The 27500-nt window shown below is 41.7% G+C and overlaps 2 protein-coding genes across 6 annotated transcripts in view; both read left to right on the forward strand.

Moving 5' to 3' along the window:
* Positions 1-18009, forward strand: part of ARL6 (ARF like GTPase 6) — a 79934-nt gene extending 61925 nt beyond the window's left edge. For 3 of the 5 annotated variants that reach the window (XM_085871383.1, XM_085871384.1, XM_085871382.1), the window contains 6 exons: positions 2646-2707; positions 2902-2970; positions 7574-7668; positions 7897-8026; positions 17198-17253; positions 17368-18009. In XM_085871383.1, the coding sequence (XP_085727509.1) occupies positions 2646-2707; positions 2902-2970; positions 7574-7668; positions 7897-8026; positions 17198-17253; positions 17368-17393 (438 nt within the window). In that variant the 3' untranslated portion in view covers positions 17394-18009. The other 2 variants (XR_015055496.1, XM_085871381.1) reach the window with 2 other exon arrangements.
* Positions 18010-26794: 8785 nt separating this feature from the next.
* LOC147033232 (lysyl oxidase homolog 3-like) overlaps positions 26795-27500 on the forward strand; it is a 92660-nt gene continuing 91954 nt past the window's right edge. The window contains exon 1 of the mRNA XM_085871371.1: positions 26795-27083. The gene's annotated coding sequence lies outside the window, so the exon portion shown is untranslated. The remainder of the gene's footprint in view (positions 27084-27500) is intronic.

Genomic DNA, 27500 nt, shown 5'->3' on the forward strand with positions numbered 1-27500 from the left:
CTTGATAGCACGATGCGCCACCAATACGTTTCGGGGGCTAAACGAGGATTTGGACCATGCTGGATAAATGGAAGAAAAGACAAAAACGAGCAGGGAATATTTCTAATAATAATTTATTAACAATGGGCGAGGAAAGGTATGTGGCACGATTAGGATTTATTGGGGTGTGTTGTGCAGAGATAAGGGAGAGAGAGGAGTGGTGCAGCAAATAAACAGGCAGCTTACAAATGCGGACACAGAGCAGACCTTCTGCAGTCTTACTTAAGCGGATAGGCGCCAGGACACACACACACACACACACACACACACACACACACACACACACACACACACACACACACACACACACACACACACACACACACACACCCCGACGAAGAGAAATTTTTGAACCAGGAAGGGAAAGCAGTTGAGGTTATGTTCTTGGTACCTTTGTGCTTGATATCACGATGCGCCACCAATACGTTTCGGGGGGGGGGGGGGATGCTCCATAGTGCGGCACTCGACAGCTGGTGCGTCGTCTCGGACTTAAGCAGAGCGTGTGGAGACCGTGCTCAGAAAGGAGGGGCTTAAGTGGAGAAGGGGCGGAGTACAGAGGGAGTGGTAGGCAGGTTGGGTTGACGTGTGGGCGGAGATGTGGAGGCGCAGTCCAGAGAGCAGGAGGCGGGTTGTGCCAGATACGAGGGCGAGGCCAGATCGAGCGAGCGAAAGAGAAAAGAGAGAGAGAGGCGGAGGGACCGCTCCGACCTTTATAGGACCTGCCGCGCAGGGGGAGGGGCCACCCCGAATGGAAACGTCATCACCTGAATCGGGCGCTCCAATTGGCCCAGACCTCTCACGTGGCCCGCTAACTTTGGCCGGAAACCGCCTCACTTCATTTCCGGCAAGGCCATCCCAGACAGTGGCAATACTCCTCTCCGATCCCACGACATGACACGAATCGCCCATACCGAAATTGGCACACGAATCGTCCTGCAAAAACCCCCGGGCCATGCCCTGGTGACCGGCCGAGGGTCCAGCATGCCTGCTCGGGCATTCGACCAGCGCCGATCAACGCGCTCGCTCTGCGCGCGCCAACGTGGCCCGCACTGTACATTCCCCGGCTCGATCGAAGCTTTGCTGGCTGGAGAGACTGGAAGACGTTAACCATCCAATCCGCTGCTGCCGGCAAGAGCCGAAGGTACATCATTATGGATAAATCCATGCCCGTTTCGTGAGCGACGTACATGTCTGCCTTCGAGCACATTCCATACATTGCGCGTGGTTCGGCCATTACGCACATGGCCAGTACTCGCGTTTGCACGACTCCGCTAGCGTGTGCATGGCGCGAACACCAATATGTGTCGGATATTGAGGTTGAAAAGGAACGAGCCGCTTTTACTCCGCACACTCGTATCCTGCCCAACATGGTGTGGAGTCGTCTTTATCGGCCTCCGTACACCTTTCGTGCAGCATTGGCGTCGTGTTGGCTGTGTTTCCTGTGTTGTGAAAAACACCATTCATTCAGCCTCTTAAGAGTTATTCATTCGTATGCCTTTTTAATGCAACCGGAAATCTTCCCCAGATCATCTGAAGCTCGAGTCGATAATCCCGCACTGCTAAGTGCACTATATGACTCGTTGCACACGTTGGGTTTAGAGCTCGCTTGGGAACGAGGGCTCTGCGCTGCAGTTTCCTCACAGTGGCGCCGCACGCGCTGGCCTCAATGAGGACCCACCTCACAGCAAAGGCGCACGTGGCTGATTTACCTCAGGAATAATCAGACAAAAAGAAGAGTAGGGACGAAATGAAGAAAAAAAATGATGTAAGCAAACCTAGCTATGAGATCATCGCAACACACTCCCTTGTTATCCCGCGAGACAAAAGGAAAGGGACCATCTACACATATAATAATGGAATAACTGTCTTGGGACCACTGTCCGTTGGACGCATGCGGTTCCAATAACCGCAGCAATGTATATATATATATATATATATATATATATATATATATATATATATATATATATATATATATATATATATATATATATATATATATATATATGTCTGTCTATCTTGATATCTATCGGTGTGTCTATCTATCTGTACATATCTGTCCTATCTATCTCTGTCTGTGTCTGTCTGTCTGTCCATCCAGTCTTGAAGAAGAATGCGGTTGAGGAGTTGAAGTCACATTTTACATTACGCGAAAGGACATTCCTCGAAAACTCCATAAATATTTCACATTGTATTTCACATTATATTTCACATCTCCATAAATATTATACATTGTTTCACATCAAATTAATTCCCTCACAACAGCCTGGTGAAACCAAGTTATCTTCTGGTATATAATAAAGATAAGCCTTGTATCTCGTTAACTTAATTTATTTAACCTCTAACATCCCAAATCCGATTTGTTTCATTTCACTTGCACAACATTCATTCTGTCACATAATTTATTTGTTATAGGGTCAAGAATGTAGATGATCATGATACTGGTCCAACAGCGTGACACTTGTGAAAGATACCTTGGAATCATTGTTTCCCCTGTGGAAATCTCTCTAGAGGGAATATTTTTTGAGTCGCATGTCAACTTTGTCACGGGATCAAACTCAGAACTCCGACCTGACATATTGTCATTATTGCCATCTTTCCTTCAGGCTGATGTGCAAGAGATTGTTCCAACGCTTGGTGTAAATTCTGAAAGATTGACACTTGGAAGGTGCTGTCTTTATTCCTCTTACATCAAGCTTTTACACACTCCTATGCTGTTTTTGTGAGCCATATGTTATATAGTATTATGTGATGACATACATTTCATCAAACTTATTAACTCTAACCCCTTCCCATGGCCCCTCTCCCCAACACCTCGTTTCTTTTAATTATTCTTACAACGTCTGAATCTGCCCTCCACAGCCTCTGTCTCACGGTTTTTGACATGTCAGGCCAAAACAGGTACAGAGACCTCTGGCAACATTATTACAGGTCAGAATTACCACTCCACTTCACTAGCCCTCTTTTACTTCTTAAACTTGGTCTTCATCAGTACCCCAGCTGAACAACAGCGTGCAACTTGATATTTACAACACTATGTATGTATGTTTATGTACTCTTCACAGCAATTATGAATCCTCTATTATTATAGCTTAATGCAAGCATACATGCAAAATTGAAAGGAATACTTTGTGGTACCCCAGGGTGGAGCAGTACTATTGTAGTACAATGTACCATTGGTTCATAATGTTCTACTCAAATATGAGGATTTTTGTCAAACTTAAAATGTTCTTGTCATCATCATATTGTGATTCAACAGACATTTCAAATACCTTGTTTCCATGGACCACTCAACCTCGGTTGAAAACAGTGCTGCCCCGACCAGACTTCTCCCGCAGCCCACCTCTATATTGTCTATCTGTGCTGAGTGAAAGACTATCAAACCAGAACGGACACTCGGTAGAGCGCATACCTTCGCCGCCGCAACTTTTTTCTGGGCACATTAGAAAAACGTCATTTTAAAACGTCCATGACGTCACAACCGTCAGTCCGATTGACATCAAATTTGGTGTGTAACCTCCTTGAAGGCAGTCCAACAAAATGGAATGATAAACACTGAAAAATAAAAAAGTTGAAAAATGACGTCATCTTTTGACGTCATTTTGACGCACTTCCGGGGACGTCACGTCCAATCGGGGACTACCAATCTGAAAGCTCGTAGTTCACTGAACGTTTTAACGTTGGTTTCATGTCAATAGCTCTATTAGATCTGAAGCTATGCCGACAAGTATATTTTGACCTTGAGTGTGACCTTGACCTTGACTACAGAGTTAATTGGCAAAACCTGTACATCAATAAACAGATATTTTGGTACTGATCCTAATGCCTGGATTTGGGAGACTTTGCTTTATAAATTATATAGATATTTGAATGTAAAATATCAGGACATTTTAGCCACAATTGAAAAACGTCATGTTCAAACGTCAATGACGTCATAACGGTCAGTCCGATCGAAGTCAAATTTGGTGTGTGACGTCCTTAAGGTAAGTCCTACAAAATGGTATGATCAAAACTGATGAGATCGAAAATTGAAAATTTACGTCATCTTGTGACGTCACTTAGACACACTTCCGATGACGTTACGTTAAATCCGACACTACATATCCGAAAGGTATCTCGTCATGGAACAATATGGCGGTGGTTGCATGTCGATAGCTGTATTATGAAGGAAGTTATGCTCAAAAGAGTGTTTTTGACCTTTTCATGGCCTTGACCTTTGACCCGATCGCTCCCAAAATCTAATCAAATCGTCTTTGGATACTCACGAATCATCCCACCAAATTTCATGCAATTCGGTTTAATAATTTCTGAGTTATGCGAATAACAAACAAACACACATATTCACAAATAAATAAATACACAGCGACCAAAACATAACCTTTCGCAGAATGCGAAGGTAAAGAGTGTGTGTTTTTGATGGATTTGAGTGGTTCAAAGCCTTGAGTGAAAACCAACAGGATATGCAGAGTGTCTCAGAACTCTGGCCCATAAGACAAATCGGCATTTTACTTTTTAAGTTAAATAAACTCGTTTTTAATGTCGGTTTTTTTATATTGCAGGTCAATAAAATACCCTCATGGCTCATTATACGAAGAAAGAAAAGGTGGAACTTGTGTTGCTACATTTTTCCGGAAAAGGCCAGAGGGAGGCGCATGCCAGTTATTCCATGAAAAACAACCTGAGAAGCCAAAGCCAAGTCATCGATTCGTCGGTAGAGGATTACAAGCGATGCTGATGAACCTCGGACTGGTCGTCCTCGCTCCTCTTCAGATGGAACTAATTCTGAAAATGTTATTGCAGTAGTTGCAAGAAGCCCAAATAAATCGATGACAAAAAATTAGTCAAGAAGCAAGTGTTCGCCGTTCCTCCGTTGGAAGATTTTTAAAGGCAAACAAATACGACCCATATAAGGTTTCCTTTGTTCAAGCTCTTAATGGAGATAATGCCGACCGGCATAGGAAATTTTGAGTGCGTAATGCATAGACTTGATGTGGATCCAACATTATTATCTGACATCTTCAGTGATGAAACCTCATTCCATTTGACCGGGAGAGTCGATCGTCATAATTGCCGATATTAGAGTGATGAGAAGCCTAATTGGACTGATGAAGCTCATGTTCAATACGATCTTGGAATTGTGGTGGGGTGTGCTCTTCATGGGGATATTCTGTTGTGCCCCTACTTTGATGAAAAGAATGTTTCCTATAGCATGATTGAGAAAGAGATGGTTTCAACATGATTGGACACCGCCACATTATGCCACTACTGTCTGAAACTGGTGGGATGAATCGACAACTTGATATGTATAGGACGCCGTGGCCCAGTACAATGGCCCCGACGTAATCCAGATCTAATGCTACTGGACACCTGAAATTCATAGTTTATAGCATGAGACCAGACAGTTTTTAGTAGAGCTGAAGGAAAGCATTTGAAAGGAATGTGCTGACACCAGTCTTGTCTTTCCTTCTTCAGCAACATTCATAGAAACACATGCAATAATTGTTTATTCAAATCTTTTGGTTTTGTTGGTCTACAATGTCGAGGCTCGTATGAGACCTAACACACAGAATGTACAACAAGGAGAGCAGAAGATAAGATTATTATCTGGATACCATAGGAAGATAGCTTGGTGAGCAGGGCAGGGTTCCAGATCGTATCGAAGGCACGTGATGTGTCGAGGGAGATGGCTCTGATTTCATGTCTGGCATTGAGGATCTCCATCCATTGTTGGGAGAGCAGAAGCAGCATATCTAAGGTAGAGTGACCTGGTCTGGATCCAACTTGATGATCAGAAATCAAGCCATTGGAGAAGAGGAAGGATTTAATGTCTGAAGAGATGATGGGTTCCATAACCTTGCTGATGATTGGGAGAAGGCTGATTGATCTGCAGTTGCAGGGATCTGTCAAAAGATGGTGTCTTTCCATTGGGTTTTACTCAAAATCCATTGATCTTTTTTTGATTTTGACTCCAAACACACTCATCAACAGGCCTATATCCCATTGCATGTTCACATGCTTTGGGAAAGATCATGATAAAATGCAAGTGAGTTCACTTATACAGTCTAAACTGAGATGAATTCATTACATGGTTTGAGTAGTACATGGAAACAAGGTAAAGTGATTGATATGGAACTGTTGTAGAGCAAGAAACAACAGCGCAAGTCAGGACTTCATTGTTGGTCCTGGAATTTACACTTTCCATATAGAACACGGCTTCCATTGGGCACCTGTGGGCCCCTCGGCCGCAGCCCCCCTCCGCGGAACCTCAAATTTACTTCAACCTTGAATTACTGCGATTAAATTATTTGCTCAAATTTACAGCACTTCCTCCAGATAGTGGAAGTACAGTACTTGCAGAGGATGTCAGTTCTAGTTGTAATCACCTCCACCATCGAAGGTGGTTATGTTTTCACCCATCTGTTTGTTTGTCTGTGAGCAGGATATCTCAAAGTTGTAGATGGATTCGGACGAAATTTGGTGGAGAGGTTGGGTGTGTGACAAGGAGGAATTGATTACATTTGGTAAAGTTCTGGATCCGCATATTAGAACTTTAAAAGTGATTCTTCACCATTGAGAGATCGGGCTAAAACCAATGTATAACACGATCTTCAACACGATATCTCAAAAAGTTTTGAACGAATTCAGACAAACTTGGTGGACAGGTTAAGTGCATGAGAAGAACAATTGGATTCGATTTTTGGTGAAGATCTGAGTATGGATCCAGATACGAGAGTTTAAAAAACATTTAACAAGTGATTCTTCACCAGTGACAGATGGGGCCAAAAACGATAAAAAAAAAATCATGTGTGACAAGGATGAATGTGCTTTTGATGTTTCATGATTAATGAATTTGATGTTTCAAAAATTGTGGACAAGTTCTGATAAAACTAGGTGGGTGAGTGGGTTAGTTGACAAGAACAAGCTCATTCGATTTTGGTTCAGGTTCAGGTCCGGATCCAGATCCGGCCTATCAGTGGGATACAAAATTTACACTTCAGCCTGGCGGGGTGTACTCCTCTCCGAGTGCCATTTACACTCCGAGTGCCATTCTTGGTAATTTATACAATAAATCTATTCTTCACCTGAAGATTTGTAATACCTAATGGCTTCCTGTGATATCTGTGGTACCTAACAGGCACCCACATAAACTAACGGAGGTTCTGATATAGCGTGTATAGATGAAGGGAGACATGCGAGTAAAGTGAGGTCAAGTATGTTGAGAGGCAACACAATGTGGCTGACATGAGTGAACATTGCATGGGACCTATGTGATTAAGTTTAATCACAATTTCCATATAAAAGTTTAATTAAGATGACATGCTTGTATTACAGTGGTCTCAACGCATAAGTTTTGGTGTTGCAAATGTGGCTGTATAATTTTTCCTTTTTCTTAAAAGCTAGTCGAAATTGTGCATGACCGTTTAAAGTAAGTATATCTCAGCTTCACGAGATCATACTGTAACTAAAATTTGTTCTTCACAAAAGAGACACTTGGTCAGAACAGCTGGAATAAGCAGGGTGTTGTGGACCCCAGTTCTGTGCAGGCCGTCGTGTTTGTGATGGATTCAAGTGACAAACTTCGTCTCCCAGTGGCCCGTCATGAACTGGAATCTCTGCTCCAACACCCAGGTAAACAACACAGTTGATTCACAAGGCTACCCACCTTTTTGGTTAATCCTGCAGGATTCTTCAGTCTTGTTGTGGGCAATTTTCAAGCCAATTAACCCTCTAACAGGCACAAGAGCAAACATTTGTTATACATATAGTTAAAAAATTATTCTTTCAATAATTTATCCCTCGGTCTAATAATTTTTGTTTGTCTTTCGGAAATGATTGCTTTCTTGAATGTGTGCACAGGGATATATACACGCCGTGTCCCTCTCCTGGTATTTGCAAACAAGTCAGACAAACCAGAAAGCTTGAGCCCCATTTCCTGCACTCAAATGCTGGGCCTGTCTTCTCTCTCCGACAGTCCTTGGCACATATGGTAAGCAGAGGTTGAAAATGGAGATCATTTTAGGTTTGGCCACATAATGGGAGAGATTTTTGTTCCATGAATAAATATATATGCATACGTTTTTCTGTATACAGCCTGCACATGTCTTACCCAATAAGCAGAGGTCGTACACCAACTGATGGTGGCCTGGAGTAAGGATTTTAACTGCTCACACAGTCCTTTTTGTTGATGCTAATTTCTACAGCAAATCATAGTTACAATATTCATCAGGTGAATATCAATATTTTATGATGTAACTTTCAAGTCATCATTAAAAAAATATGAAATTTGTTTCACTCAAATTGCCCCGAAAATAGATCATTGTACGATTATGATCGCACCTGGAATGATCGGGAATTTCTGTACATGGAACACAAGTTGATTCGTATGCAGCCTATGGCTGCTGATTGCATCATTGTTGGGAGTGTGGCTGTGCCGTTGATGCAGTGCCCCTGTTTCCAGGAAACTGGTGCTCATTTTGCCAACCTTGGCAGCATGACAGGCTGAGTCAACCCACCTGGTGTTATTTAACGGTATGACGGGGGCTCAAACTCAAGACCCTGAGATATTAGGCCAGCCACTAACTGTTAAGCCAGCAGGAGGCTTGGAACATAAGTCAGGTAGCCTTTTAAAAATTCACTCGTGTGGGTGGTGCAATGGAAATCACTGTGGAACCTGTGGAACAAAGTGTAATTGGGAAGAGGTATTAGCTGTTGGATGCAATATTTCATGCTAATTCCCCCGAAAAATCCTGGGAAAAAGTAATCGCATCGTCTTATTTGATTTGCCAAATAATTCCAAGTTAAGGCCCGGTCACACCTTGGCGTTTTAGCCAACGTATGCCGATTTTTGAATTTCTTTTCTAAAACGCTGGCACACGTTGAATACGTTATGGGTAAGTTTTGATAACATTGAGAGCACGCTGAAAAACACTGCCATACGTCGTTGTACGTTGGCTTTAAACGTTGTACTTTTTGGTTGTCCTCAAATTTTTTCATGCTTGAAATTTCACGACGTATGCCGGCGTATGACTCACACGTTCCGCTACGCTGGCCACAAGTTGTATGCACGGTCTGCGATCGTTGACATACGTCAACACATGCTACTTGTAAGTTAATCATAAGTTGAGACACGCCGAGGTAATGTTTAGCGTACCCGAAACTTATTTCTAACCTATGATTAACGTGTTGTTGGCACGTTACGCAATCGTTGCCACACATTGACAGACGTTACTTTTAAGTTACTCATAGGCTGAAAGACGTCGGTATAATGGATCGTCCTTGCGTCAGCGTCCACGGCCACGGCCACGGCCAGGACACTTATTTGCAGCATTCTTCAAACTTTTCTTCGGCATGATGAGGATGTTCACACTTCGATGTCTAGCTTGGCTATGATACCAATTGTCCATCGGCAGCGTCTATTTAAAATAGTCGAGTTTGAGCGTTTTAACACGTTCAGAAGAAACGCTTCAAATTTCCAAACCCCAGCGTCAAAAAACAAAGGCGAGTGACAGCAATTTAAATCGTTCATTATGAACAATGAAAATAGCTGAGTGGTAACGTTTAAAAGTCGTTGAGTGTAAAAAAAATCGAATTGTTGAGCGCAAGCGTCTACTTTCAATAGTGGGGTTTGAGCGATTTAGCACGTTCAATAGAAACGATTAAAATTTCCGAGCGCCAGCGTCAAAAAACAAAGGCGAGTGACAGCAATTTAAATCGTTTATTGTAAACAATGAAAATAGCTGAGTGGTACCGTTTAAAAGTCGTTGAGTGTAAAAAAAAATCCAATTGTTGAGCGCAAGCGTCTACTTTCAATAGTGGAGATGCAGCCATTTAAATCGTTGAGTGGCAGCCTATGAATAGCAAACCCTACGTCACCGGCAAAGATAAACTGCCGCACAATATGGATAAGTTAGGCTATCGTTGGGCATAGTTTGTGAACGCCGGCTTCACGATAATTATTCGTTGGTATATCGTATCTATAAGTAATCAAAGCGCTCTATGCACATTATTAGTTCATTGTGCATTTGTCCAACCCGTTATGAATAGACCTAAATCGTAAAAACAAGCTATAGCTCATTGTTGAAAAAGCCCCATAAAAAAATTAGCCGCGAAGAACTTCGAACAATGGTGAAAAGATGTCTCCTACCCGTGGACACGCGGACGCAAGGACGATCCATCATAACCCACACCCTCCCCCTCACACTCACCTACTACTGCCAACATGAACAAACTACTACTAATACTGATACTGATACTGATACTGTTACTGCTGACATGGACATCGACTCAAAAAGGACTCAAAAACACTGTTGGGTTGCCCTTTTATGAGCAGCATTTTTATATACCAATTCCCAAAACCACTGGGAACACATCTTTATATGGCAGTTGTAAGCTAGAAACACGTTAATTTATTTTTTTTTGTCAACCGGAAGACGTCATTGGAATACATCTACGTACGTCGATGTGTGTTGGGACTACGTAAAGAATTGGTTCAAAGCACGTCAAACATAAGTTAGAAATAAGTTTCGCGTAAAAAAGACATTACCGCGACGTGTTTCGACTTATGAGTAGCTTTTAAGTAGCCTTTGTGGACGTGTGTAAGCGTCCACATATCGTGTGTAAAACTTATCCCCATCGTATGCGGAACGTGTGTCATACGCCGAGTACGTCGTAAAATTTTGAACATGTTTAAAATTTCTTGACCTACTCTACTTACTACGACGTATGATAGCGTACTTTAGCATTCTACTCACGTATACCAAACTTACTCGTACCGTATTTGACGTGCCCCAACGTTTTAGACACATTTTTCTTAGGTCGGCATACGCTGGCAAGATCGCCAAGGTGTGACCGCGATGTTGACACTTCCATTTCTACGGCAGTCATGATTCGAATCGTTGTGCGTCAGCCTTTTAATAGGCTACGTCACGACATCGTCGGCGATGCGTGCAACGCGCTATGCCTAAGTTAGACTATCGTTGGGCATCGGTTGTGTCAGCCGACAACAGGTTCAGCATTCGTTGGTATAAGTTATCTATAACACAACGAAACGTTCTGTGTCCGTTACCAATGCGTTATACATAAGACCAAGTCGCTATGAGTACGTCCGAATCTTTAAAAAAAAACATCAAAAGTTCAACGTAAGCCAGCGTTTTACATAAATTTTAATACGTTGCCATCGCTGGCTAAAACGTCAAGGTGTGACCGGGCCTTTAGCAGCTATGAGGACCAAAAAGGTATAGACTATGCAGAATGACTTTGTTAGGCCTGGGCACAAAGGATTGTGAGCTCAAATATTTTGTGGCTTGCAAGGGAACACTTAAGAACCCATCTGAAGAGTTCGCTTGGACCTGCGGAAAACCACCTAGTATCATAGGAACTAGCCTGCGAACTCTGGTCTAGACTCTACCCTGGCTCATGGAGAAGGCCCATGTGTCCCTAGAGCTAAACCTTGGTTTTGCCCAGCAGCATGGAAGAAAAAGAAAAATGAAAACACTACTCTAGGTAGATTTGACCACTTATTGCAATACTTGATGTACATGTAGTACTTTCATATTATTCTGACAATACAAACTCAATTTATCATCATTTTCAAATGTGTTCCAAAGAGTAAAACTTGTGAAATAGGATGCGTGAAGCCACGTTGATCTGATAATGCACCTTGGTCATTGCACTGTTCTAGTCATCCAGCACTAATATCTATCTGAGATTCCAGTACTCATTCATTTTTGGCATCTACTTCATTGAAAACCAAGGTTATCAATTATGCGTTAAAATGTCCTTCACAATCGTCATTATACAGCTGGATTTCAATCATTACTGCATCCTTCTCTTTTCAACAGGAGCATTCTGTTATGACATGTTGGATGATGTAATTCATACATTCACATCAAAAAGCAATCAGGTTAGTCTTGTCTATTCAAATGAGTAGAGTAGAGTGGATGAAATATAGTCGTCTTCAAAGATAGGGACTTTACACACCATGCATTATATTCTTCAATTTTTGCTTACATATTTGGGTTCTTTTTCCATTACACATGTGGATGGGGTTTCTGGGGCACCATGTAAATAGAACACTCAATATGAATACATATATTTGGTTCACTCTGTCTGTCTGACAGGTGGCAGTCGATGATCAGGGAAACTATTTGACTTAAATTGAATTTGTATTTTGAACACAGTAGAACATGATTCGGAATATGAACCTGCGGTTTTGCAGTACTTTGGTTCTGAATTTGGAAAAATGTATGCAGTCATCCACAGTGTAGATGTGCACTTGCAGTAAAGCAATTGTTTCAGTCAGTCTGGTCTGGCAGTCAAAGAAAATAGAAAATAATTCCAAACAGGAAAATTACTGCTTTTAGGGACATCATGAAGGACACAGACAACAGGCACGAATAACTAATTTAACGTGTTAGATAAGGTGGTGTGCAAGAGGGTGCATGAATGGTGGTAAACTTCCGATTAAATGGGGGGGGGGGGGGGTTCTACAACTTTAAAAACGTATTTTATTTTAATTGAATGATATTGTCACGTCCGAGTACCCGTTAATACAGGATTCTTCAGTGCCAGGACCTTTCGTCCCGAGAGATGGTCCAAATGGTCTTTTAGGTTGCGTTCAATAATTACTCCATTTAACCGTCACCAAGGTCACCCAAATGAGGTGAAATCAACGGCAAACACACACAGAAAGCAGACAGCTGGAACATATTTTCTGACCTTTTTAAGGATTTATTTCAAAAGCACAGTACAGGGAAGAGTGTCCACAAGATGCTATAATTAATGGAACAAATCAAATGAGTCAAAAGATATAAAGAGGATAATGGGGATATGCAAACTTGTGTACAAGAAGGAGAAATAAGACGCAAAACCTAATCCACTGGATGCCACAGATCACACTTGTACAACACACAATAATGCAGGCGGGACTTCCCTTTTTCTCTACGATGCGCAGGGTGGACGCAGGACTTGATGTAGTCCACTTTCAGAACCAGGAACGAGACGAGAGCCAGTGACGGTGTCCAAAGACAAAGTAAAACAGCCACAAGCAGGGTCAGCGATGAGTAGGCCTTCAACCAGGCCATGTGATCATCTTTGTCCTTTTCCCCAACAAGGCCTCCTGGTCGGCACTTCTTCTTCCTCCTCTAAGTGCTGAGGTCTTTCTTCTCCTCTCCAAAGGCAGGGTGATAGCAGCTTTGGTCTATCCCAAAACCTCTGCAGAGCAAACTCCAATAATATCTGCCTCACAAGCTCCTCCGTGAACCACCTGCTCGACCTCCTTCCCCACGAGCCTCCCTTTGTCTTCTCTCCAGCTGAGTTATCTTCTTCCTCCTGGACGGAGTCTTCCTCTATGGTGCCGCCAGAGATCAGAATCGGCCGAGTTGCACATCTATGGCAAGAGTACCTCTGCGATGGGAAGTCCACACCTAGCCCCGCACACAAACAACAGGTTTTGCAAATACAAAATTAATGTCTCCCCTGTCTATTAATTACATATGCTGCCTCCTCAGTGTCACGTGTAAAAAAACGACGTACTCGGACAGATCCCTGTTACATGGCAATCTAACCTACTTGAAACACACACATCATACTACACTTACCACAGTCTAGCAATGGATCCCCCCATTCCCTTCCATGTAACAATATATTTGAACACTGTGGAACACAAATCGCCTTGTTTGCATTTCCAAAAACCTTCAGTTTTGTCATACTTGGACAAAACTTTACACTGTCTTGACCAATCAAATTTGCTACATGCTTTGAGAATAAGTGAGATCCAGACAAAATAGTGGCTTGTGCTTGGAAATCGTGCTCAAGCTGGAAAATATAGATAATACTCAGAAACGCAAAGCAAGAGTTGAAAAGATCCTGTCATGTCCTTTTTTCCCAAGACTATTTGGGGTAAAAAGTTCGATGAACTCTCTAGTTTAATATTTGATTACATCGGAGTAATAGATTTATTCTGCTCTCAGAAGCAATATAGACTCATATCATGACAATATGTAAATTCGAGATAATCGGCTGAATCAAGACATTACATAAGGTCATGAAGACAATAGGAAGATTAATGAATCCGGGAGGTCTACTTGAACATTGATAACAATGAACCTGCCCACAGAGCTTGGCCAGGCCCCGCAGACCTTGGAGACCTGGGGAGCCATTCTGGGTCCATGGGAACACGGAGAAACTCACCTGTGGAGCCTGCCTGGACTCTCGGAAATCATGGTGAAATGTATAGCTAAGTGCTCTAATGAAAACGTGTAGGCCGATTTAACATAAATCTGTAGTAAGAATCCTGGATGGTCATCCTCAATCTTGCCATCAGTCTCAAGATCAGAATTGCAGTCTCCTTCTCCATCATCACTGGCTTCTGATTGAAAGCAGTTTGATTGCGTTATGACCTCATCATCATGATTGTTGCTTATATTACCATGCAGACCTTCGAAGTCATCATCCTCAATGATCACTGTGGAAGCAGCCTGGTGTTGGCTTAGTGGTTAAGATGGCTGTCTTGGGATCCTGGGATCCTTAGTTCAAGCCCTGCTGACTGCTGAATTAATACCAGCTGGGGTTGACTCAGCCTGTCATCGTTCTGAGGTTGGTAAAATGAGTACCAGTGTACTGGTAGAGGGGCACAGCCTCAGTGGCACAACTGTGTTCTAAGAAATGATAGCTACCTGGCAGCTAAGCTGCCATATACAAGAACAGAGCCAGAAAACAACATCTTTATAAGCTCAAGTCTGAACTTTCAAACCTCTCCCCCTCTTCAAAATCCTGGTGGCATCTAATCAAATCTGTTTCTGGTGTATGTTCCCCCTCCATCCCCTCCCTTACCTCAAATGGCCGCACTGCTGATACCGCACGTGAAAAAGCTGAATGCCTAAACTCAGTGTTTGCAGCTAAATCTTGCGTCCAAAACCCATCGCTTTCTCTACCCACCTTACACAGTCGCGCCCAACTGTTCCTGGACTCTGTGTCCTTTTCTCCTGACAAGGTGGAGAGCATGCTGTCAAACCTCGACTCAGATTCTTCAACCGGTCCAGACGGCATCAGCCCACATGTCCTAAAAACCTGCTCTTCTGCTCTTGCTCACCCTCGCTCTGTTCTAGTCACCCTCTCATTTGCTCAAGGTCATCTGCCATCTGCTTGGAAATCAGCAAACATTACTGCCCTGCATAAAAAAGGTGCAAAAACAGATCCCTGCAACGACAGACCAATCAGCCTTCTCCCAATCATCAGCAAGGTTATGGAATCCATCATCACTTCAGACATTACATCCTTCCTCTTCTCCAATGGCTTGATTTCCGATCATCAATTTGGTTTCAGACCAGGTCACTCGACCCTGGATATGCTGCTTCTGCTCTCCCAACAATGGATGGAAGTTCTCAATGCCAGACATGAAATCCGAGCCATATCACTGGACATATCACGTGCTTTTGACACTATCTGGAACCCTGTCCTGCTCACCAAACTCTCTTCCTATGGTATCCAAGGCCATCTCCACTCATGGCTCGCAGACTTCCTCTCCTGTCACAGTCAACGTGTGGCCCTAAATGGAGTTCTTTCATCCCCTCTTCCTGTCCAGGCTGGAGTTCCTCAAGGCAGCGTTCTGGGCCCTGTTCTTTTTCTGGTTTTCATCAGTGATCTCTCAGACTCTCTGGAAAATCATCTATACCTTTTTCCTGATGACTTCACCCTTTGCCGTACCATATGTCATCCCTCAGACCGGCAAGCAGCCGCTTCTTCGCTCACTGCAGATCTTGGTAAAATCACAAACTGGTCCAACATGTGGAACATGTCTTTCAATCCAGACAAATCTCACACTCTCACTATGTCTCTCCGAAAGGACCGTTTAGAACCCCCCCCCCACTCCCCCCTCCCCATCCACTTTCTCAACAATCCGCGGGAAGAAGTCCTTTCTTTCAAGCTTCTGGGTCTCACTATCTGCCATGATCTTTCCTGAGAAAGCCACATTTCAAACCTTGCCTCCAAAGCCAGTTGCCGACTTGGAATCCTCCGTTGTGCAAAGTCCTTCCTCGGCTCACCTGAGCTCCTAACCACTAACAACGCTTTTGTCCGCAGCCTGATGGAGTACTGCTCTCCCCTCTGGACTGGTGGTCCTGCCTCCCACCTTTCTCGGCTTCACGCTGTGGAAACCAAGGCATTTCGGATCATTGGCATCTCCCGCAATGAGGCTGAGTCTTTGGGCCTCTCACCGCAGGTGGTCTTTCTGTCTTCTACTGTCTCCTCTTCAGCCTCGCCCCCCCCCCTGCTCTCTCTGCGATTTGTCCCCACCACATTTCCGCAGGGCGCTCAAGGTCCGCCAACAACCCCCTTCTGGTAAAATTACCAAAATCACGAATCACTGCTCACCTTCACTCTTTCATTCCTCTTTTTTCCCGCCTTTGGAATAAACTCCCTCACTCTATTCAATCCCATTCTTCCCTCCAGGCCTTCGAAACAGCTGCTCACCACCACCTCTTATCATCCCCCATCCAAATCCTCGATCTTTTCTAACCCCGATAATCCACCCAGGCCCACCTCCTTCAAATTCCCCACTTTCCTTCCCGAAAGTCCCTGTAATGTCCATCTTGTACACCCCATGTTCCCCGCCCCATCCCTCTCCCTTCCACAGATCTAACGTCTCTGTTCCCACTGTTTTGTCCTTCCCACTCCCGCCCCTCTTGTCTCATGCCCCCCTTGCTGTGCGTTGTGTGTTGACTCTCACACGAGCCTCGACAAGGTACACAAAAAAAAAACAACAACTGGGGAAATGCTGCTGTAGTGAGTGACATTACAATTGGTGAACTCATTTGGACAACTCTTGTTTGATTTAGATACTGTGTTTACTTGTGATGTCACAACATCGTCATCGCAAGAGGCCAGATTTTGGCATTTCACTTTGGAAATTGCTGTCATGTTCTATTGGAAAAAATTGCTGTTATCAAAATCTGGTAGCACACTAAAAATTCATTTTCTTAATCGTGTTTCATAAATAGTACACAATTTAGGAATAGAACCACTCCCCCCCCCCCCCGCCCCACCAGGGAGGGTGTGGAGGCTTATGTGAGCTCTTTCGTAGTTTACACAAAGCACACAGAGGAACAAGCATTGCACTCACGCATTACAATAACGTGTGATATCGTTTTATTGTTTGCAGTGCAAGCAATGGACTCACAGGTGATGGACTGGAGGCTGGTTTTATGTGGTTGCATGGTGAGTACAAACCATTTGGTCATACATTTGGTCAGTTTTTGAACGAGGTTCATCGTGTGATTCAGCTGCAAAGGTCAGGAGCTGTAACATTTACTTTAACTCTGCCCTTTATAGATCAGCTTTGTGCCATGGAGTCGTGAAGTTATTCTCCGGTTGGCTGGACGAAGGAACTACATTGTTTTTAATCTGTCGGTAATGCAGATAATGTTTGTATGCCTCTGATGTTCAGTTGCAAATACAACGCTTTGTTCTGGTCAAAATGCCGAGCTACATGACGACACAATATTCTCTTATATCCACGATGGAGTATGATGCATTTCAAGGTAATTAAAGCTATAATGACCATATCACGTTGCAACACTACATCAGTGTGATATTTATTGTCCTATGCACAGCCATCAGATACAAAAATTATTGGCAAATCACAGTAACATTAAACAAAAGTTTTCAAATGAGGTTTCCTGAACATAATTGAAGTTGCATCATTTATCCTTAAACCAATTAGTCTTGTGGAATGTATTTCTGACTCATTCAACTTGAACACATTGATTGCAAGCAATATTCATGAAGTTTGATGAAGAGTATAGTTCCGCAATATACCTCTTATCATTGCAGTTATGTGTTGTTTCGTTATTATAATTGAAAAAAACGTTGGTATTTGCAAGTGATGTAAATTGAAACTGGCTTTTGTTTATGGTGTGCAATTGTCCTCTTCTATATTAAAGTTTGCTTTTGTGTCACTATCATTATCCTGAACCGATTGTATGCTTCTCCTTTTTCCATTTTCTGTACAAGATTGAGGCCCATGGGAGGGCGAGGTGATGGACGTTGTGGACAGACAGCAGGCAAACAGTTCGACACAACAAGCAAGGGAAAGGATGAACAGGAAAAGAAGGGTTTCACAGATGGGAGAAGAGAGTTGAGGTGTGCGGTAAGCCTGAATTTGGGGAGTTTATTCAGGAGGGGTTTACGAGAAGAATGTGTGCATCCTGGAGATGATGGGAAGGGTCGGAGAGCTGAGAGAACGCAGAAGGAGCTAAATCAGAGGAGTGGTGGTTAAAAAAAAAAACAGCTGATACTTTAGGTGTTCTGCATTTTGTTGGTATGAGGAATATATCTGTGTAATATAAAAGCGAAATCTTGACTGGGTTTTGAAATATCGCATGCACAAGCCAAGTTACCAAGATGGTTGCCATGGCAACATACAGTGCCCTCCATAAGTATTGGAACAGTGAAGTCAAATTTGTTATTATTGCTATACACTGAAGAAATTTGGATTTGAGATCAAAAGATGAATACAAGGCATGAGTACAGAAGGTCAGCTTTTATTTCTTGGTATTTCTCTGCATATATGTTTCACCATTGTAGAACAACAGCACTTTTTATGTTCAGTCCCCCCCATTTTAGGTAAGCACAACACCACCACCTCTTATTTTGGAACAGATTAACTGAAAGTAAATTAAAGTAGTATAATGGTTCGTATTTGGTTGCATATTCTTTGCATGCAATAACTGCATCGAACGTGTGACCCGATGACATCACCAAACTCTTGGTATCTTTTTTTGAGATGCTTTGCCAAGCCTTTACTGCAGCCATTTTTATATGCCAGATATATATATATATATATATATATATATATATATATATATATGTATGTATGTATATATGTATATATATATATATGTATATATATATATATATATATATATATATATATATATATATATATATATATATATATATATATATATATGTATGTATATATATATATATATATATATATATATATCTATATATATCTTTATATATATATATCGGGGCGTATTATGTGATACCAGTCGTCCGTCTGTCCGTCCGTCCGTCCGTCCGTTCCTAACTGCACTCTAACTCCCAAAGTTTTCAACTTTCACGTTTCATATTTGGTACATAGGTACAGACTGTGAAGACGGTGTGTCACGACATACGTTCGTCTTCTAAAGTGGTTGCCATGGCAACCAGGATGCTGTTTTCCATGTAGTAGCACAATTTTGTATATACCTTCTTGTTAATGTGGCAGTGAGGTGTTTTTAATCATGTGGGAGTGAGGTGTTTTTAATACCATGGCAGTGAGGTGTTTTTAATCATGTGGCAGTGAGGTGTTTTTAATCATGTATCAGTGAGATGTTTTTATCTGCCCGATATATATATATATATATATATATATATATATATATATATATATATATATATATATATATATATATATATATATATATATATATATATATTTTTTTTTTTAATAATGTGGCAGTGAGGTGTTTTTAATAATGTGGGGGTGAGGTGTTTTTTATAATGTTGCTGGTAGGTGTTTTTAATAATGTGTCAGTGAGGTGTTTTTAATACCACGGCAGTGAGGTGTTTTTAATACCACGGCAGTGAGGTGTTTTTAATACCATGGCAGTGAGATGTTTTTAATAATGTGGAAGTGAGGTGTTTTTAATAATGTGGAAGTGAGGTGTTTTTAATAATGTGGAAGTGAGGTGTTTTTAATCATGTGGCAGTAAGGTGTTTTTAATCATGTATCAGTGAAATGTTTTTAATAATGTGGCAGTGAGGTATTTTTAATCATGTATCAGTGAGGTGTTTTTAATCATGTATCAGTGAGATGTTTTTATATGCCCGATATATATACATATATATATATATATATATATATATATATATATATATATATATTTTTTAATAATGCAGCAGTGAGGTGTTTTTAATAATGTTGCTGGTAGGTGTTTTTAATAATATGTCAGTGAGGTGTTTTTAATACCATGGCAGTGAGGTGTTTTTTTAAATAATGTGGCAGTGAGGTGTTTTTAATACCACAGCAGTGAGGTGTTTTTAATACCATGGCAGTGAGGTGTTTTTAATAATGTGGAAGTGAGGTGTTTTTAATAATGTGGAAGTGAGGTGTTTTTAATAATGTGGAAGTGAGGTGTTTTTAATCATGTCGCAGTGAGGTGTTTTTAATCATGTGTCAGTGAAATGTTTTTAATAATGTATCAGTGAGATGTTTTTAATTATGTATCAGTGAGATGTTTTTAATCATGAATCAGTGGGATGTTTTTAAAAATGTGGCAGTGAGGTGTTTTTAATACCATGGCAGTGAGGTGTTTTTCATCATGTGGCAGTGAGGTGTTTTTTAATTATGTATCAGTGAGATGTTTTTAATTATGTATCAGTGAGGTGTTTTTAATTATGTATCAGTGAGGTGTTTTTAATTATGTATCAGTGAGATGTTTTTAATAATGTGGAAGTGAGGTGTTTTTAATACCATGGTGGTGAGGTGTTTTTAATACCATGGTGGTGAGGTGTTTTTAATAATGTGGCGGTGACGTGTTTTTATCCCCCGCCGCGTGGCGGAAGGAGGATATTGTTGTCACCCAGGTCGTCCGGCTGTCCGTCCAGCCGTCCGTCCGTCCGGGTGTCAACATTTATAGCTGTGAGTGCGATAACTCATAAACTGTTCGCCATATCGATTTAAAATTTGGGTCACACATGTACCACCTGAAAAGGAAGAACCCTATTGATTTTGGGCACGGCCGGATCCAAGATGGCCGACTGGGGTGGCCATCTTCAAAAAAATGTTTTTTCGCCATATCGATTTGAAATTTGAGTCACACATGTACCACCTGAAAAGGAAGAACCCTATTGATTTTGGGCGTGGCCAGATCCAAGATGGCCGACTGGGGCTGCCATCTTGAAAAAAGTTTTTTGTCATAAATGGAAAACCGCTCATCTGATTTCAATTATTTTTGGTTACTACGTTCCTCACCCCTGGGGAACTTTTTCGAGATGATGAGCAAATGGTGTCTTGTTTCCAATTCACCTCACTCATTATCTGGAATATGTATGACCTTTTTCATTCAATGGTGGGGGATTCCCCATCTCTGATGGTATATTTTTAATAATGTGGCAGTGAGGTGTTTTTAATAATGTGGAAGTGAGGTGTTTTTAATACCATGGTGGTGAGGTGTTTTTAATCATGTTGCAGTGAGGTGTTTTTAATAATGTTGCTGGGAGGTGTTTTTAATAATGTGGGGATGAGGTGTTTATTAATAATGTTGCTGGGAGGTGTTTTTAATTATGTGGGGGTGAGGTGTTTTTAATACCATGGCAGTGAGATGTTTTTAATCATGTATCAGTGAGATGTTTTTAATAATGTGGCAGTGAGGTGTTTTTAACACCATGGTGGTGAGGTGTTTTTAATACCATGGCAGTGAGGTGTTTTTAATCATGTGGCAGTGAGGTGTTTTTAATCATGTATCAGTGAGATGTTTTTAATAATGTTGCAGTGAGGTGTTTTTAACACCATGGTGGTTACATGTTTTTTTAATAATGTGGCAGTGAGGTGTTTTTAATAATGTTGCTGAGAGGTGTTTTTAATAATGTTGCAGTGAGATGTTTTTTATACCATGGCAGTGAGGTGTTTTTTAATAATATGGCAGTGAGGTGTTTTTAATAATGTGGCAGTGAGGTATTTTTAATACCATGGCAGTGAGGTGTAGTTTTCAACTTTCACGTTTCATATTTGGTACATGGGTACAGACTGTGGAGACGGTGTCGCGACATACGTTCTTCATCTAAAGTGGTTGCCATGGCAAGCAGGATTCTGTTTTCCATGTCGTAGCACAATTCTGTGTATACCTTCTTGTTCGGGCGTATATTGTGCTCACTTGAGCTCTTGTTAGTTGTTTGTTTTGGGGGCTTTCTGACTAGTCTCCTCTTCAGCAAGTGAAATGCATGTTCCATTGGATTTAGATCAGGAGATTAATTTGGTCAGTCTCAAACCTTCCACTTTTTTCCCCGATGAACTTCTTGGTTGCGTTGGCAGTGTTTTGGATCATTGTATTGCTGCATGGTGAAGCGCCGCCCAATGAGTTTTGAGGAATTTTCTTGTACATAGGCAGACAAAATGTTTCTGTACACTTCCAAATTCATTCTGCTGCTGCCATCAATAAAGATGAGTGAGTTGGTTCCAGAGGCAGCCATGCAAGCCCAAGCCATGAGACAACCTCCACCATGCTTCACAAATGAGGTGGTATGCTTTGGATCATATGCAGTTCCTTCCTTTCTCCACACTTTTGCTGTTCCTTCGTTTTGGTAACTGTTTATCTTGGTCTCATCTGTCCATAAGTTTTTTTTTTTACAGAACTCCACTGGCTCACCTCTGTACTTCTTGGCAAATTCTCACCTGGCCTTTCTATTTTTGGTGCTGATGCGAAGTTTCTATCTTGCAGTGTAACCTCTGTAATTCTGCTGTTGAAGTCTTCTTTGAATGATAGACTGTGATACTTTCACCCCTGCACTCTGGAGCTCGCTATCATGTGCAGCCTGTGGCTGCTGGTTGCATCATTTTCTGGGGGCACAGCTGTGCCGCTAATGCAGCACCCTCTATTACCAGTACACTGATACTCATTTCGCCGACCTCGGAAGGATGACAGGCTGAGTCAACCCCACCTGGTGTTAGTTCAAAAGGGTAAAAAGGGGCTCAAACTCAAGACCCTAATATCTTAAGCTAGCCACCTGAACCGTTAAGCCAACACCAGGCTTATTCTGGAGGTTGTTGGTGATGTCACTGACAATTGTATCAGGGTTTTTCTTCACAGCTCTGATGATTTTCTGTCATCATCTGCAGTTGTTTTCCTTAGCCGACCTGGCCATTGTCGATTGCTAAGTACACTTGTGGTTTCTTTAGTTTTCAAGATATTCCAAATTATTGTATTTGCTATGCCCAATTTTTGTGTTGTGTTTCTAATCGAATTATTCTGTTCTTTCAGCTTCCAAATTGCTTGCTTTTTTCATGGACAGTTCTATGATCTTCATGTTGGTTTATACTTATCCACTCCCAAGGCAAAAGCGAAGGCGAAAACCAAGGCTAGATATTCACAGCTCTTTCATGTGTGAACAATCAATGCAAAAAGAAACCTGTCATTTATTTGTTCCAATACTTATGCTTACCTAAAGGCCCTGTCACACCTTGACGATTTAGCCAGCGTATGCCTGACATGTGCAAAATTTGGCTAAAACGCTGGCACACATCGAATACGTTATGGGTAAGTTTGTATACCTTAAGAGCACGCTGGCATACGTCGTAGTACGCTGGCTTTTTTTCGTAGTACGCTGGCATACGTCTTTGTACGCTAGCATACCTAGTAGTACGCCGAGGTGTTAGACAAATTTTCCATGCTTGAAATTTTTCGACGTATGCCAGCGTATGACTCACACGTTCCGCATACGCTTGGCCATAAGTTGTAGGCACGTTACGCGATCGTTGACACACGTCGACACACGTTACTCGTAAGTTACTCATAAGTCGAAACACGTCGAGGTAATGTTTAGCGTACCCGAAACTTATTTCTAACCTATGAGTAACGTGTTGTAGGCAAGTTACGTGATCGTTGACACATGTCGACACACGTTACTCATAAGTTAATCATAAGTCGAAACATGTCAAGGTAATGGTTAGCGTCAGTGTTCCAGACTCCCTGGTTTATATATATATATATATATATATATATATATATATATATATATATATATATATATATATATATATATATATATATATATATATATATATATATATTTTTTCTTTCTTCCATGTGACATGATGTTGACACTTCCATTTCTTGTGTGGTTATAATATAATATAATTAATAGGCTGCCGCTCAACGATTTAAATCATAACCGCACTGGAAATCGAAGTGTCAACATCACCGTCATACCGAAGGAAAAAAAAATTAAAAAAAAAACCAGGGAGTCGAGAACACTGACTCTAACCATTACGTCGACGTGTTTCGACTTATGAGTAACGTGTGTCGACGTGTGTCAACGATCGTGTAACGTGCCTACAACTTATGCCAGCGTATGCAGAACGTGTGTCATACGCCGAATACGTCGAGAAATTTTCAACATGCTGAAAATTTCTCGACGTACTTGGCTTATGACGATGTATGCCAGTGTACTACGATGTCTGCCAGCGTGCTCTTAACGTATACAAAACTTACCCATAACGTATTCGACGTGTACCAGCTTGGTTCGGCAAATTTTTCATACGTCGGCATACGCTGGCTAAAACGCCAAGGTGTGACAGCGGCTTCACACTTCGATGTCGAGTGGGGTTATTATTTGAATCGTCGAGCCGCAGCCTATGAATAGCCTGCGCCACGTGATCGACGGCGATACGCTGCCGCGCTATGCGTAAGTTAGACTATCGTTGGGCATAGGTTGTGAATGCCAACAACACGCTCAGCATTCGTTGGTATAAGTTATCTATATGTGATTGAAACGTTCTGTGTACGTTACTAATACGTTATGCATACGTCCAACACGTTATTATATGCCCAAAACTTAAAAAACAAAAAACATCAATAGTTCAGCGTACGCCAGTGTTTTACATACATATTGATACCTTGCCATACGCTGGCTAAAACGTCAAGTTGTGACAGGGCCCTAAGGTGCGGAGACTGAACGTAAAAAGTGCTATAGTTCAGCAATGGTAAAACATGTGAGCATAGAAATACCAAAAATGATAGCTGACTCTGCACTCTTTCCTCATATTAATATTTTGATCTCAAATCCAAATTTCTTGAGTTTTCAGCAGTAATAACAAATTTGACTTCAATGTTCCAATACTTATGGAAGGCACTGATATTCAGCCAATCACTGCCCTGATCTAATCAGGTGGAGAAAATGTCATGAGGAATACTGTAGATATCTGCAATATGAAAGCTAAATGTTTAATGTTTTTGTTTTTTTTTTGAAATATTGCATACACACAAAAGTACATGGTCAGATGATTGGTTGGTCAGATGCTGCTCATTTTAATGTCCCCCCCCCCCACTTCGTTTCCGACGTTGTTGGAGGAGCCATGGGACAAAAAAAAATTACAGAGCCCACAAACCTCTCTGCAATGTGACAGAAACAGACCTTAAGCTTCAACCTCACGTGGGAAATTCCAATAATATTATGAGTTTTAGATTCCACAGAATCCAGGAGACAAATGTGATGATGGCACACTAGCCCATCGGGTAGGCAAGTACTCCATTGTTCTTTAGACAGAGGCTTTGCAGACTGTGAGAAGCTCTGATTTTTCAAGGAAATAAAAGACTTGGATCAACGGAAGATGCCCACTCTGCGGTTGGCTTTGGAGACCAGCTTTGCAATGTGATTAGCCCAGGAGAGGTCATGACTGATGGTGAGGATTAGAAGTTCATGAGAGTGATCTTCTTCCAGTGATTAACCATGGAAATAAGTGATTTTAATTAAGGAATCTTCATCAAAAACATGTTTATTTGGATAAGTAGTTTTACTCTCAGAGCAATCTAGTCAGTATCGGTTTCCTCTTTTATAGCTATGACCAGTCTTTAACCAATGTTTTGCACTTTGCGTCATCATTCTGCACAACATTTTCAGTAAAGACTGGCATATACACTCACTTCTGAGCTGTCCAGCCTGGAGTAAAATCTCATCCCAGTTATAAATTGTCATCCTGGTGTTTCACAGGAAAGGAAAGGCATTAATGTGTGTGCTGTCCTTCAGATGGATGTTAAACCAGGCATCTGGTCTTCCAGCATAAGTTGGTGAATGTTAAAAATTCCACACTGTCCTTCACAAGGAGTAGGCGAGCTATCACCGGTAACATGAACATTTCGCACACTCATCCATACTGGTTTTCTCACACAACCATACCGTTTTCACACTTCTTCTTCAGCCAGATGCAGCACAAGGCTGCAGGGTAGCACAATTGGCTGAGGGAGCAGCTGTGCTGCTGGTGGTTACGGCAAAAAATTGTAATTTGTTCAGGGTGCTTGGTGATAGCTCACCGCTTCTTCACCAAGGATACAGTGGGATCTTTCACATCCACCAAGTAATCCCAGCAGACAGGATGTCCGTTTAACGTTCATCCGTGGGATGGCACACGCATTGATGAACGACCCTTCCTCTGAAACCCCGAGATAGTTTATAGCTGGGTCAGGATTCAAACCCAGGCTAGACAGCTTAGAGGCAAGTGTGCTTACCTCTGGGCCATCAGCCTGTTTGCACACTCATCCATACTGTTTTTTTGGTTTATTATACAAATTATTATTATACAAGGGGTGGAGTGAGGGTGAGCGTGAATTTCATTGTTTCCTGATGTAAGCTTTAAGAACTGTTGTGCATATTTGTCATATTTGGACGGATGATGTATCCGTTCATTTTGTCTTGCAAGCAAAGATTTTAAATCGTTTTTTGCTTCATCAATACAATAGCTTCACTATACAGTTTAAATTTGCCTGTTAATTTGATTCACTTGGAAGGAAAACTTACATAGGTACAAAAAAACCCCCCTAAAAACCGATGATGTCATTGTACTGCTCCACAACCTCGAAAAGGTACGAGCTTGCAACTTGGTCCAATCATTATATTTTATTGTTTATTTTATCACTTTATTTTAAAGAGGAGTGATTGCCAGAGTTTGAAGCTGAAACTGTGGAAGTTAATTCCTGTTGAATTACGGTGACTGATCGCTTCCTTCTCTTCCATCCGGGGATGCCCAGTCGCTGACTCACTCCTTCCTACAGCCGAGACGTGGGTCAGTGGTGGGGGCTGTGGGGAAAATGAACGGCTGAGGAAACGTTCTATGGCCAAAGCGGCTGAGTGTGTAACCCATCCAGTAAAAAACAAATCTTCACACTCTTTGGACATCTCGAGACAGTCCGAGGACGACTTGTAAAAGTTTTACTGTGCGCACGCCAGCGGTGATCCTAATCTTTACAAACATTTCCTCCCGGGTGGCCAACACAACGTACAACAAGGTGAGCTTCATGGACGGAGACGACGGACAAAAGAACGGTCATTGTTCTGTTAAGAGAAAAGGCTGAAAGTCACTCTCGGGAGGGTTGGGGAAAGTATAAAGGATGGGGATGAGGGAATTATGGAGATAACTGGAGTTCCATCCATCTCTGGAATGTCACTCACCTATCCCATTACTGTATCTGTGGAATTGGAAATTGAGTTGTAGAAATGCTGGACAACAATGCAAAAACGAGTGCCTTTTAATGATTATTCAAGAAAAATCCCAAACAATATTTTATTCCAAGTGTTTCAAAGCTGTTGGTTCCTGAGATTGTAAACAAACCTCCGTTATTATTCACCACAAATGCCATACAATTGATTCCACAAAATGTTGGTTTTCAAGTTTTTGGACCTTCCCTCAAAAAACAGATTTAAAA

The sequence above is a fragment of the Eptatretus burgeri genome, chromosome 2 (assembly GCF_056783735.1).
Source record: "Eptatretus burgeri isolate ZD-2024b chromosome 2, Ebu_testis_v1, whole genome shotgun sequence".
Taxonomy (NCBI): Eukaryota; Metazoa; Chordata; class Myxini; order Myxiniformes; family Myxinidae; genus Eptatretus; species Eptatretus burgeri.